This window comes from Xiphophorus couchianus, chromosome 4 (genome assembly GCF_001444195.1).
Source record: "Xiphophorus couchianus chromosome 4, X_couchianus-1.0, whole genome shotgun sequence".
Lineage (NCBI taxonomy): Eukaryota > Metazoa > Chordata > Actinopteri > Cyprinodontiformes > Poeciliidae > Xiphophorus > Xiphophorus couchianus.
Window position 1 is genome coordinate 29,637,436 of NC_040231.1, and position 14,124 is coordinate 29,651,559.

General features: G+C 40.8%; 1 protein-coding gene and 1 non-coding gene across 2 annotated transcripts; both read right to left on the reverse strand.

Annotated features, from left to right (window-relative positions):
• Window positions 1–390: 390 nt before the first annotated feature.
• trnat-agu (transfer RNA threonine (anticodon AGU)) lies at window positions 391–464 on the reverse strand. Its single transcript has one exon. It is a non-coding gene; the product is annotated as a tRNA-Thr (tRNA).
• Window positions 465–4,068: 3,604 nt separating this feature from the next.
• dnaja2a (DnaJ heat shock protein family (Hsp40) member A2a) lies at window positions 4,069–13,107 on the reverse strand. Its single transcript, XM_028015162.1, has 9 exons — window positions 12,952–13,107; window positions 11,624–11,683; window positions 9,377–9,606; window positions 8,791–8,871; window positions 8,569–8,702; window positions 8,276–8,472; window positions 7,115–7,259; window positions 6,482–6,609; window positions 4,069–5,193 (listed from the first exon to the last, which is right to left on the reverse strand). The coding sequence occupies exons 1-9, from the start codon at window positions 13,027–13,029 to the stop codon at window positions 5,005–5,007; spliced, it is 1,242 nt and encodes a 413-aa protein (XP_027870963.1). The 5' UTR covers window positions 13,030–13,107; the 3' UTR covers window positions 4,069–5,004.
• Between the last annotated feature and the right edge of the window lie 1,017 nt (window positions 13,108–14,124).

Here is a 14,124-nt window from a genome sequence, read left to right on the forward strand (position 1 = left end):
GGTATTTAAAGGTTTACTGCATGTAGTTTTCTTTAGTCGTCCAGACGATGGCGCTGTTTGCCACTCCCTTTTTAAAGTAGTCCAGTCTGGTTCAGCACATATCGGATCACAACAATCCTTCGTAAACCAGCACGTTATCCACACACACCGGACACATCGACCCGCCAACACTCAAACCTGCTGATTCTGCCTTCCGCAGCAACAAGTAACAGAAATCTTTTATACAAGGTGTGTAAGGCACATTTCTCGGATTATCTTTCTGCAAAATCTACAAACTATGGTTCTTCTGAAATACATTTAAATTATTTTAGCATTTTCTTGGTATTTTTTAAAGGATGCAGAAAGGTAAAATAAAAGCTATCAGCACCTTTAAATGGAAATTAAGACAAAAGGCACCGCTGGGATTCGAACCCAGGATCTCCTGTTTACTAGACAGGCGCTTTAACCAACTAAGCCACGGCGCCGCTGATGTCACGTTAGGGAAAAGCCTTTATAACTATGATATTCACGGGATAATCAGTAAATGGAAACATAAAAAGTAGTGCTCTGTTCATGATTGTTGATGAGAGTTTGTCTTATATTGGAGACTTAAACACTTGCTTTTGAAATAACATTTTCCCACGGCAATTGGGTGAAAAATGGGTGGCCCTCGAGGAAGGAAGGCAGCAAATATTCTTCATGCTGGTTAAATTGCACATTATGCTCTGATTCCAAGTTGTTTCCAAGTGGACTGGAGACTTACAAAGAAGTGCAGAAAATTGTCTCATACATTTGAAAACCAGAAAGACATGAAAGAAAATGGAAAACTGTCATTCATGAATGGATCAAAGTTCAGCCAAAATCTCAGACTCTTTTCCAAGGTGGTCAAAGAAACTACAGTAGCAGTTAAGAGTCTGAATGAAGTTAAAATGAGCATGCACCACTTAAAACATACCAACAAAAATAAATGTAAATATTTGAGAGACAATTGCACAAATCAAGTAAGACTACTACAAAAATTTTGCAGCATGAAATCCACATTACAATAAAACACTCATCTTAAAATGATGGTTAACTCCTTTTCTAATCTATCTCTGGATTCTAGCTGCATTTGCACAAAATACTAAGTACTTAAAAAAAATGGGGCTTATTTGAAACCAAAAATGATGAAATGGAAATGAATGTTTTATCGCAGTACATTTGATTGATAAATCAAGGCTACATTTGGAGAGCAGGGGAGTCCAAAGTGTGCCAGATGGACACTTTTTCAACTCTTAGGGCAATTTCTTTGTGAACAGATGAAGTCGTCTTAAAAATAGATTCCCATTTATTAAAGTTCTTGCATTCGTATTAATTTTGGAGTAACTAGAATCACAATTATTGACCTACTTTTACTCAAAAGAAAAATCTTATAGCAAATATAAGAATATAAACTTCTAACATGTAGCAGCTGTCTGTCTTATACTAAAGCACTGTTGCCTGAGCTTTTAATGATTTTTTGGAAACACAAGATTTAGACTTGTGTAGAAAAATCTGACTATTTTAATTTAAATAAAATTTTCATTTTTCGTCAAGTTTATTATTGAGCAGATGAAATAAAAAAGGCACAAAGGTTTGTTTTGAAAATGTCAGTAAAAAAAAAAAAAAAATTTATATATCTAAATTTATATACAATTGTGTGATTTCAACTTGACGGTTTGGACCATGATGGCAAAACGTTTGGACCCGGCTGTTATTGAGGCTGTATGGAGACAGACTGTGAGGAATTATGTCATCAGCTGGTGGCGCTCCAATGTTTTAAGTCCAAAGTCAGAACAGCGTCCATGTGGACACTTTGGATCACTTCATGCTTCCTTCTGCTGATGAACGTCATAGAGTTTATCTATCCATCCATCCATCCATCTTCCTCCGCTTATCCGAGGTCGGGTCGCGGGGGTAGCAGCTTCAGAAGGGAGGCCCAGACTTCCCTCTCCCCAGCCACTTCTTCCAGCTCCTCCGGGGGAATCCCGAGGCGTTCCCAGGCCAGCCGAGAGACATAGTCTCTCCAGCGTGTCCTGGGTCTTCCCCGGGGCCTCCTCCCGGTGGGACGTGCCCGGAACACCTCACCAGGGAGGCGTCCAGGAGGCATCCTGACCAGATGCCCAAGCCACCTCAACTGGCTCCTCTCGATGTGAAGGAGCAGCGGCTCTACTCTGAGTCCCTCCCGGATGACTGAGCTTCTCACCCTATCTCTAAGGGAGAGCCCAGCCACCCCACGGAGAAAACCCATTTCGGCCGCTTGTATCCGCGATCTCGTTCTTTCGGTCATGACCCAAAGCTCATGACCATAGATGAGGGTGGGAACGTAGATCGACCGGTAAATCGAGAGCTTCGCTTTTTGGCTCAGCTCTCTCTTCACCACGACGGACCGGTACAGCGCCCGCTTGACAGCAGACACTGCGCCAATCCGCCTGTCGATCTCCCGCTCCCTTCTTCCCCCATTCGTGAACAAGATCCCGAGATACTTAAACTCCTCCACTTGGGGCAGGACACCCCCCCTGACCCGGAGAAGGCACTCTACCCTTTTCCGGCTCAAGACCATGGCCTCGGATTTGGAGGCACTGATCCCCATCCCGGCCGCTTCACACTCGGCTGCGAACCGCTCCAGCGAGAGCTGCAGATCACGATCTGATGAAGCCAAAAGGACCACATCGTCTGCGAAAAGCAGAGATGAGATCCTAAGGCCACCAAATCGGATCCCCTCAACACCTTGGCTGCGCCTAGAAATTCTGTCCATGAAAGTGATGAACAGAATCGGTGACAAAGGGCAGCCCTGGCGGAGTCCAACTCTCACCGGAAACGAGCCCGACTTACTGCCGGCAATGCGGACCAGACTCTGACACCGGTCATACAGGGACCTGACAGCCCGTATCAAAGGGTCCGGTACCCCATACTCCCGGAGAACCCCCCACAGGGCTCCCCGAGGGACACGGTCGAACGCCTTCTCCAAGTCCACAAAACACATGTAGACTGGTTGGGCGATCTCCCATGCACCCTCCAGGACCCTGCTGAGGGTGTAGAGCTGGTCCAGTGTTCCACGACCAGGACGAAAACCACACTGCTCTTCCTGAATCCGAGGTTCGACTATCCGACGGACCCTCCTCTCCAGGACCCCTGAATAGACCTTGCCAGGGAGGCTTAAGAGTGTGACCCCTCTATAATTGGAGCACACCCTCCGGTCCTCCTTTTTGAACAGGGGGACCACCACCCCAGTCTGCCAATCCAGGGGAACTGCCCCCGATGTCCATGCGATATTGCAGAGTCGCGTCAACCAACACAACCCTACAACATCCAGAGCCTTAAGGAACTCCGGGCGGATCTCATCCACCCCCGGGGCCTTGCCACCGAGGAGCTTTTTAACCACCTCGGCGACCTCGCCCCCAGAGATTGGAGCTTATCTAGTTTTTGTTTTTGTTAAACAACCAACAAACTCAGCTCACCTCGGTTAATGTGAAAAACAAAATGACAGACGCTGTTCCCAGCTGGCTGACTTGTCTGTATTAATTTTTTTTTATTGGTCAGATTTGATTGTGTTGATCTTGTTCAAAATGAAGCGTCCAATGGAAATTTATCACCAGCCGAGTTCCCACTAGAAACTTGTTAAAATTCCACTAAACCGCAATGACCTTCAACTACTTCCTGTCTTCTTCTACGTGGTTTGCATCTGATCATGTGACTCGTGTGATGTGAAAAAAAACTGAGTTTGTTGTGGAAAAAAAAAACGCAAAACGTTGATCGAAAAACGCGTTTTTTCACATTTGCCGTGTTCCCGTTAATTTCACACTCATAGATTCATCACGCAGTGAGCAACATTCATTTATAATTGTGTAAGGAATCTATGAGGATTAATATAAATGAATAAATTAAGGGATGTTTGTGAGGATGTTCCAGAGGCTCAGATCTGCTTTAATGTTTCAGGACAATAACTAAGAATTATAATCGACAAGAATTGAGTTTAAACAGTAAAGAATGATTCAAAACAATTGTTTGACGAGCTTTTACGAACATAATTTCTTATTTTTCCAAAAACAATAACGAATGGCACCAAAGTTGGTATTTCAACAGTTTATTCAACAACTTCATAGACATTTCTTAAGAAGACTGCTGCTTTATTTTGTTTGGTAAGTGCAAGAACCAAAGCTTTTTACATGCAGATGGTCTCAGCACAGAAACAGACGATAGCTTGTTCTATTCTTCCCCGTTTCACTGATGATTTTTATTTTTTATTTTTCTTAAAAATTACAGCTCAAACTGCAGCTGTTGATGAAGCTCATCAACAACCACCGTAATGATATACACAACCAAATTTCTCAGTGAATTAAAGTGTAAAAAGAAAGAAAACATAAAAATCCTACTAACGAAAATAAAAAGGTAAAAATCAGAAACAAATTCCTACTAATGTTGCCGAGTGGACGAGTCCGTGAATCAACGAGAAATTATCTTTATGTCACACTGCTCAGCTGCTTTTTGTCTGTGTGCACATTGGTTAGTTCTTAAATTAATGTAAATACTATGAAACAAAAGAAAAAAAAAATATATATATATATATATGCAAGTCACACACTCTGCAACCAAGAAGCGTTTTGTTTCTTCTTCTCCTTGGATCCTCCCATCAGATGAGAGGATCTGACTGGAACAGAGGAGGAAGAGGACAGGAAGGGGAAGTGGGCGGGGCGTCAAACTTATTTCCACAAATCTTCGTTCATATCTAGGTGCGGTGTACTATTCAGAGTTCCTCAGACAAAAGATCGGATGATTTTGAGGTGAGTGACGTTAGGGAACAGTTACAAGGTGCAGCCATGTGTCTGTGGAAACTACCTGGACGTTTCTTGGCTCCTTGTTCGCTCTGCAACTTGCAGAACGAGGATGTTTGGGATTTTATGTATATATACATATAGAAAGACTTTTTATATATATATATATATATATATATATATATATATATATATATATGTATGTGTGTATGTCTGAGAAGCCGGATGGAGATTACTGGTGGGCACATTGCACGCCCTGCCCGTGGTGGCCGCTCTCGTCGTCGGAGCTGTCGTTGTACGCCTCCCTGCGGCCGCCGGACGACGAGCCCTGGCTGGCGTCGTAGTCCTGCAGGTCCACCTCCTCCGTTTCCCCGGCGATGATGGGGGGCTCCGACCGCGACGGCAGCATGTCCTCCAGCTCCTGTGAGGGGAAAAACGGGCGGGAGAGTTGACCTTAGTACTGAAATCTGGTGTGATTTACACAGCGACAACCGAGCCACTTCTGATACTAATACTGATATCTGAGGTGTAGTATTGGCCAATACGGTACAGAGAAACTGTTAATTTATTTATTTTATTTATTTATTTTTTTACACAGAAATAAATTTATTTGCCAACTCTGCACCAGCATGGCTCATTTAAATACACCAATAGCTTCACAAGATTGGTCAAACAAGTAAATACAACTTTAATTAGTTCAGTCAGTGCAGTTAGGAGTAGAACAGTTAATGTTAAATAAATAATAAAGAAACTGAAAACAATAGGTTGACTATTTTGGTCAAAAATGTAAAAATAAACTACTACAAATCTTTTAAATGGTTCAGAAAGTGCAATTAGAAATTCTAAAAAGATAATGTAAAATAAATTAAGCATGACATCGCTCAGAGCACAAAGCATAGAATTAGACTCAATAGATCTGCCCTTAGGGATCGAGATGTATCGTCACTGATGCTCGATCTAGAATTTTGTTTTCAATATCGAGATCGATACAGATATTGGTATCGGATCGGTGCATGTCTAGATTTACAGCTCTGGTCTCTCTGGATTGTAAAAGAAATATTCTTATGATTAACAGGAAGTGGTTTTTATTTCCCAAAGAGCCTCATGAGGAACTGATTGTTGCTGATGTTCCATAAATGTTTTCAGAAACATCTTGAGTTACAAGAACATCCTGACAACTGAAACTCTGCGTTAGCTTAATGTAAAGATGTTGGGCGTTCTTGATTTTCTCTCTCACCAAAGCACTGCTAAATTCTCACTAAATAATGAGAGAATAGAAGAATAGAGCAGGACTGTTTACCAACTACTACAGTAGCTGGGAGACAGCTTGGTGCTCTACTGCCACCTTGTGGTAGTCCTTTAGTAGGACACCTTATGTCTAAAAAGAACAAGACTTATTAAAGGGACAGTTACAGAAACTATTAAGTGTCATAATTCAGCAATTATTATTCAACTGTTATTTCCAACTCCTTGCTTGCTTATTGTGTTGACAGTAACAACTATCATTGTGGCTCAGAAAGGTTTAAATAAACTGAATCAGAAATTAACATTTTCTATCAGAACCATTTTTTGGGCAAGTTTTGCTCAGCTGTTGATTCCTGTCGGAGAAATAAAGGAGCTGTAAAAAAAAAATGAGGCTTTTCTGAAAATAAATTCAAAAAAAGAAACTGATAGCAGAGATGACATGTTAATAGAGGAACTTGTCCTACCACCAGCTTCTCTGGGCTGATCCAGTTGTTTTCAGGAAACTGGACATCAAACTTGATGAACAAATCTCCTTTCTCAAACGGGTTTCTGTACTGTGGCATGCCCTCTCCCCGCACCACTCTGACCGAGCCTGGAAACAACGAGATTGATATTAATATTAATATTAGCCACACCGCCCAGGAAATACATGCTGCTACTCCATAGGGCCACTAATACGATGAGGTGTTGGGGCAATAGAGAGAAAAACTAAAGGAAGAGGAAACTTCTGCCAAAGAACTCAGAAAGTTTAGATTCATCTCAGAGAGAAAAAAATAAATAAAAACTCTGAAATCTCAGAAATTAAAAAAAGAAAAGAAATTTTGACTTTTGAAACTCAGTTTTTTTTTTCTAGAAAATTGTTGACTTTTAAAACTCAGAAATGTTCACGTTTTTGGCAGAAATTTACTCTCTTTTTAAATCTCCAACGGCTCTAATACACTAATGACAGAATTACTGAAAATGATGATGTATTATTACAAGATGACCCATCTCATGTCTTCACTTATAGCTGCTTCGCTTGAAGCAACATTTAGTCCTTCAACGCAGCATTAAACATTTCAAACAGAACTGGAGAACCAGAGAAGAAGAAATCTGACCTGGTTCAATGACTTTTCCTGCAGGATACTTGATGACAATCTGCCTCCCGTCTAAATGCTTCAGCATGAACTGAAAGCCGCACAGCGCCTCCACCAGGCCGATCTTATGGGTCATAGAGAGGTCGTTTCCTTCTCGTCTAAACGTCTGAAACGGAGAGAAGATGGAGATGTCGTGAAGCCCACAGAGCCCGGTTCTGATCAAGACTGGTTCCCTGTAGCAGTGGGAGGAACCGTGTTCAACTTGTTCAGGGAGAACTGGCACAACACGGCGCGTTAGATCCAAACTTCTCATAAATGACAAAATATGGACAATTGTTGAAAGATTTCCACGTGAAAATAAAGTTTATGGATATTATTTGGCGTCTCTTTTGTTTTGAAAGAACTAATGACCAAAACATTAGCTGCTCATTGGAATCTACTGATTTTTAGCCTTTTAAAACAGAGGAGGAAATAGCATCTTTTACACTATAAAGGCTGCAGGAAAACGAGAGAGAGCAAGACTTGCAGCTTAGCTTTTCAGCTTTCAACATTAAACATTCTGGGATTAAGATTTTTTGGGAACTTTTTGGCAATTCGAGCTAAAGACTTACAACTTCTCCTCCCCCCCCCCAAAAAAATAAAAACCCACAACGGTGCAGTGCTTATTTTGCAGTGCTAGCTACACTGATTTCTAGTAGAAGATGGTAAAAGATACATTTTGTAATTATCTCACCTTTGCTTTAAAATGTCAGCAAATCTGTTTTAAAAGAACTGGTCAGACACACATGTGACAACGCCCTGTTCATAGTAAGAGTCTTGTTTGATCATGATAGGAAGGCAAGAAAATTAAGTTTCTTAAAAATAGTGTCTTCTTTTGGTTATTGGAAATCTGCACCAGCAACTTGAAAAGTCAAAAACTAGAGGTTGGAAACTAATTTCTGACTGGTGCGTCTATATGAATGATAGAATATGCATTTATGAACCTTTATGTGTATCTGCTTCAGAAGGACAGATGCAGACACATAAAAAACTATTTGTGCGCAGAGCATCGGCCATGTTTCTAAACCAACACACCTCCAGAGGAACGGCCATGTGATCAAGTTTTTAGACATATGCTTTGAAGTACAACATAAACAAAAATCTTACAGAATAATAATATTACTTGAAGAAGTAGGGTTTTACCTCGTGATCCTTTTCCTGCAGAACCAGAACTATGTCTCCAGGCTCCACCCCCGGCGCCTGGTCGGCTTCTCCTCCAAAGGTGATCTTCTGCCCGTGTCTCATGCCTTTGTCTACGTGGACCTCCAGGATTTTCACCTCCTTCACCACTTTTTTGCCTTCACATTTTTTACAGCGGTCTTTCTCGTTGATGACTTCACCTGGAGCGGATCAAACACGCGGAACGAACTGTAACGGCGGCTCTGAGACGGCCGCTGGACCGCAGAAACACACACCGGGGCCGCCGTGGTCCTCACCTTCTCCGTTGCAATCGGTACACACAGACTGCATCTGTTGGACCATGCCTGGAGCCAGCTGTCTGATCATGATGCGCATGCCCCGCCCCCTGCAGGCCGTGCATTTCTGTACAGCGCCCGTCTTGCCTCCTTGTCTGAATCGATGAAAGAAGAAACAGAGCAACACCTCAGCAGGCGGCAACAAGAAAACAACAAACAGAGGTGGAATAAAATCCAACTTACCCATTACAGGAACTACACAGTACATTCTTGCTGAGTTGTAGTTTTGTTGTTTTCCCATTGTAAAGGTCATCCAGTGAGACCCTGAAGAAAACATGAGACACTAGCTGAGCTTACATTACAAATGAGGAAAGTTTAGTCAATATTCCACTAATGTCAAAAAAAAAAAGCTGTGTTTCCATTAAATAATAAAGTAAATTAAAGTCACAACTGAACAAGTTTATTCACTTAAGTCATTAAAAACATGTCACGGCATCATCCTCCAACTACTTCCTGTCGTCATCTTCTTCCTGGTTTGCGCCAATGGCAACATCTGGTTGTTGATCATGTGATGTGAAAAAAAAAGTGTATCCATTGCAGTTTTACGAAATAAACCAATTTTGACTCGACCGAAAAAAATAAGTCACCTCATCTTAGTGGCAAAACTTTGGATAGAAATAAAAAGTTTTTCTTTTTAAATTGCTGTGTTTCCATTAAGCTAATTTATTTTCTAAACATCAAAATGCAAAATTAAATGGTCAACGAAAACACAGCTACTTAGCAACCTGGCTGTAGACATCAAAGGACCACTGAGGGACATGTAACCTACTTGAGCGGATGGACCATGTCCTCGCCTCTCCTGCGACCGCCGTTTCTGGAGCGCCCCGCCTGTCCGCCCATGAAGCCGAAGAGTCCGCCGCCGAAGATGTGGGAGAAGATGTCGTCCATCCCGGGGCCGCCCCCGCCTCCTTCCCGCAACCCCTGCTCACCATACCGGTCGTACAGCTCCTTCTTCTCAGGGTTAGTGAGCACATCGTAGGCAAAGCTGATTTCTTTAAACTTGACGAAGAGAGAGAGAAAAAGGACTTTAGCACAAAACAAGAGTTTTGATGTAATCCAAAGAAAGGGACTGAGGCTGTAACTAAAAACATAACAGGATGGGATCAGCACCTCTACATTCTCTATAACAGAGAAAAGGACTAACAGTGGGAAGCAGAACATTTTTGAATTCAGAAAGCTACCAGAATGAGGTTAATGTTTGGACTACATCATTAAGATTACTGTAGTTACTCTAGAACCATCATCTCTGAGCAAATTTGAATAATTATTTTTTTTCTGTCAAATCATCTAAAGCAGGGGTCTCAAACTCCAGTCCTGGAGGGCCGCAGTCCTGCAACTTTTAGATGTGCCTCTGCTGCACCACCTGAATAAAATAATTAGGTCATTAAGGCTCTGGAGAACTGATCTACACAATGAGGAGGTAATTAAGTCATTTCATTCCAGTGTTTTGTACCTGTGGCACATCTAAAAACTGCAGGACTGCGGCCCTCGAGGCCTGGAGTTTGAGACCTGATCTAAAGGATGATGAGGGCAAACAGAAGTTAATATAGCTTCCTGTGTTCTGTGCAAGAAAAGCAAACAGCAGCACTGTGGCCATAAATCAGCTCCATCAGATGCATCAACCCAAACAAATTTTATTATAGCAGCTTAAATCAAAGACCGAAGTTATTTTTGACGTTTTATTCAGAATTAATCAATAAATCAACACAACTTGAGTTCAAACAGAACATCTGCTGCAGCCACGTTTCACAGATCTTTCCTGACTGTTGGGCAGAGTTTCACCCAGAGTATTTTAAGGTTGGCGGACCACCAGGCTTTACTTACTCCCCCACCAGGCTAAGCATATTTTGTTTATAAATATTATAGGGGGTTTTATACACCAGTAACACATAGCAAAGACAAGTTAAAGAGTGTCTTTGGTGAAATTGTTGGAAGCAAAATGGCAACATGGTACGTTCAGGATGTGAACATGTAGGGAGAGTGAGGTCAGGAGTCTCTTTATTCTCCTGAACTCCATGACCACTGCCCGTCTTCACCAGTTTACAGGCTAACAACTTCAGCAAATAAAGTAACAAGTCACGGATAAAAAATCATAAAACTTTAATTAGGATGAAACAATTGGACAATAAACAAATGAGTACTGCTTATTTTAATGGGTTTTTTTTACATTTGCCTTTTTTAAGACTTTATAGTTGGTGCTTATGTATAGTTAAAAACACACAATGCAAATGTAACTAAAGGTAAATTTGTTTTCTACTAAATGAGCTTCACTAATATTTATGCGTTTCCTATAAGAGAAGTTGAAGTATTTATATGGTAAAACTTAAGCATTTTTCAGGATTTTATGTAATAGACCAACAAAAAATAGTCAATTAATGTGAAGTATTGTGAATTTGACAGGAAATTTCAACATTTTATACAATAACATTGCCAAAAATTAAAGTAGAGATTTTCTGAGCCTGGAAAGAGTTTGGAGAGTTTCACAAGGAGTGAACTGAGGCTGGAGTCAAAGCAGCTAGAGACATAAAGTTGCTTCAGTCACATGAGCTACAAATGTAAAATGTAAATGTGTAAAGCCACTTCTTAACCAGAAACGACAAAAGCGTCTAATGAGAAACCTCGGCTTCTATTACGCCTCAGCAAAAACAGACAAACCGCCACGCTAAAGTGATGCAATAATTTATGCAAAAGGAGCCCCAGCTATGTATTTAGTGCACAGAAATTAAAACTTTTCAAAAATCTGACATTTCTGTTTGAAATATCTTTTTTTTTAATTAGCTCATGTAGTGTAATAATTTCTATTTGAGGTTTCTGTTGTCTGTAAGCCACAATAATCAAACATGCAAGAAAAAAAGGCTTATATTATTTCTTTCCATAAATAATGAATCTATGCAACAAACAAGTTTCACTTTCTGAAATGAGAGACAAATAATATTCAACCTTTGGATCACTGTATGTCTTTATCTGCACATTTTGTCCCCCACAGTCATGAAGGAGGCCATCACCAAATGTTTACCTTGTCACCAGCGTTTGGGTTCTTGTCAGGGTGATACTCTTTTGCCAGTTTCCGGTATGCCTGGAAAGACAGAAGGAGAATTTGCCTGTGTAATTGTTTTTTCCTGTGTAACCTGGAACGTCCCATGAGAGGAACACCTGAAAGGCGCTTACTCGCTGTTTACGTAATCGCACGTGCCTGTGTAAAGAAACCAAAATGTTCCAACCGGCAAACGGACCCTATAACCTCAGTCTCTTGATTTTAAGAACACAACGATCCATTTCTGGCGCAGTTAAGGACACAACATTCTACTGTTCGGCTTTTATTTACTTAACTATACATACAAATCGACCTTTAGAACAAAACGGAACCTTCAAAATGTCTGACAACTTTATTGCTAACGAAAACCAGAATTTGCTAATTAGGATCCCTCGCTAACACCCAAAACACAGCAGTGCTGTACGGGCAGCAGTTTTTTATTATTTATTTATTTTTTTAAATACATACAAAAATACCTTCGGACGTCATGTTTAAGAAGGCAACGGAAAAACGTGGCACTATACGGAGAATAGCTAAACATCAAAAAACCGGAAACAAACGACTTCGTCATAGCCATGCTAGTTAGCTTCCCTACAGAAAACGCAAAGCAGCATGACATGAGAAATGACGCCATCGAATCGGGACTTTGTGAGATATTAAAACAAATGTCCCTAAATAGTCACTAAAAAGCGTACTCAGCGGTGGGTCAGTTCATTAAGAAACGCAGTTATTGCGCTATAAGCTGCTGTTCCTTTAGCTAGAACAAAAACTAACAGCGACGAAGCTAATAGGAACTTAACCCCGAGTTTTTTTTCTATTATATACCCAATACCAATTGAATCTAAGTTAGTGCAGTGTTAATTAGCATAACATAAGATGGAATAAAATAATGTGTACATTATAGCCCTTTGACAAACGACGCTAAGTAAAACGCCACCGAAATTTAAGCTAAAGCTAACTTGAGGTCAACAGTTACATCAGTACAAGAAACACTAAACTACATATTACCGTTTTAGATTTAATGTGTAAAATTTCTAACGAATACAAATAAACCGCCTGGAAGTGGCTACGTTGGGACTGGTCTCTCCGCAATGTAAAGAATCTGTAATAATTAAGGTTTACAGTGGCATCGTCACATGAACTTTCAGGCCATTTAAAATGCTAGCACCGTTAGCATGCTAGGTTACCTCACAGCCAGCATTAGCTTAGCAAATCATTTCCTGGTACGAGAAACGTGACGTTTTTCTAGAACTCTCAGCTCTAACTGTTTCTTCTCAGGTTGTTACAATTTTTTTTTTCTACTAACTTACCTTCTTGAGCTCATTTTCAGTTGCGGACGGAGACACTCCAAGAATGTCGTAGAGTCTTGTGTCGGCAACATTGGCCATGGTGTTGCTGGGGATGTTGCTTCTACAAGGAGGAGGATGGACAAAGAGAAGGAGCCGGTGGAAAATGGTTTGCTCGTCGTCTTCCTCAGTTTCCGGAATGTTAAAGTCTCTTTGTACGCACTGTCGCCCCCTCCTGGTCAGTATGCAGCTTAACAGCGGAATATTTGAGCCACAAATTTCTGGAAACCACGCAAAAAAAGAAAAAAAGTAGACAAATGAATTTTTCTTTTTAGTGTATAAGCAACTCATTAAATAAATTCAACACTTTTTTTTCTAAAACTAAGGCATGAAGTTATTTATCTAAATGCGGTATTTTTTTGTTTGCTTTTGTTTTCAGAATCAGCTTTATTCACTAAGCTTATGCACACAGACAAGAAATTTGACTTTTCAGTTTTAAAAGTCTCCAAAGAAGGTGCGTGGAGAAAAATCCTGTTCATGCTGACTAATAAACAAAGAGTATGTTGAAGAACATTTTCAGGACCCTTAACCTTATCAGCCAGTAGAATTACTTCTAAATAATATATATTGGCTCATACGGTTATAGGGTTGTCAATGGAAAATAACTATGCTTGTGCAAATCCACCACTAAGGGAAATTTACAGATTTAAATTCGTCTATCATTCATGTTAGACTAGGATGCAGGTAGCGTGCCGTGGTGGCGTAGCGGTTAGCGCGACCCGTATTTGGAGGCCTTGAGTCCTCGACGCGGCCGTCGCGGGTTCGACTCCCGGACCCGACGACATTTGCCGCATGTCTTCCCTCCTCTCCTTCCCCATTTCCCCATAGAGCCCACAAAAAGACCCCCTGGAGGGGTAAAAAAAAAGACTAGTATGCAGGTAGAACCAACACATCTGAGATTCAAATTCAGGAATGGTCCTATACACCAAATAAAAACTGAATAAACTTGACCTCAGTAAAAATCTGTGGCTACCCTGTGGGAATTTCTTTTTTTTTTTTTACATCACCAAATAATTTCAATTTGAAATTGGTAGACATGTTTTTTAAAAGAAATTCTTCCTTGTTTTTGTTGTTTTTAATACATGGACATTTTAACAAGTTTGAATGCTCAGTGAAACTGTGCACAAATTACAGAAA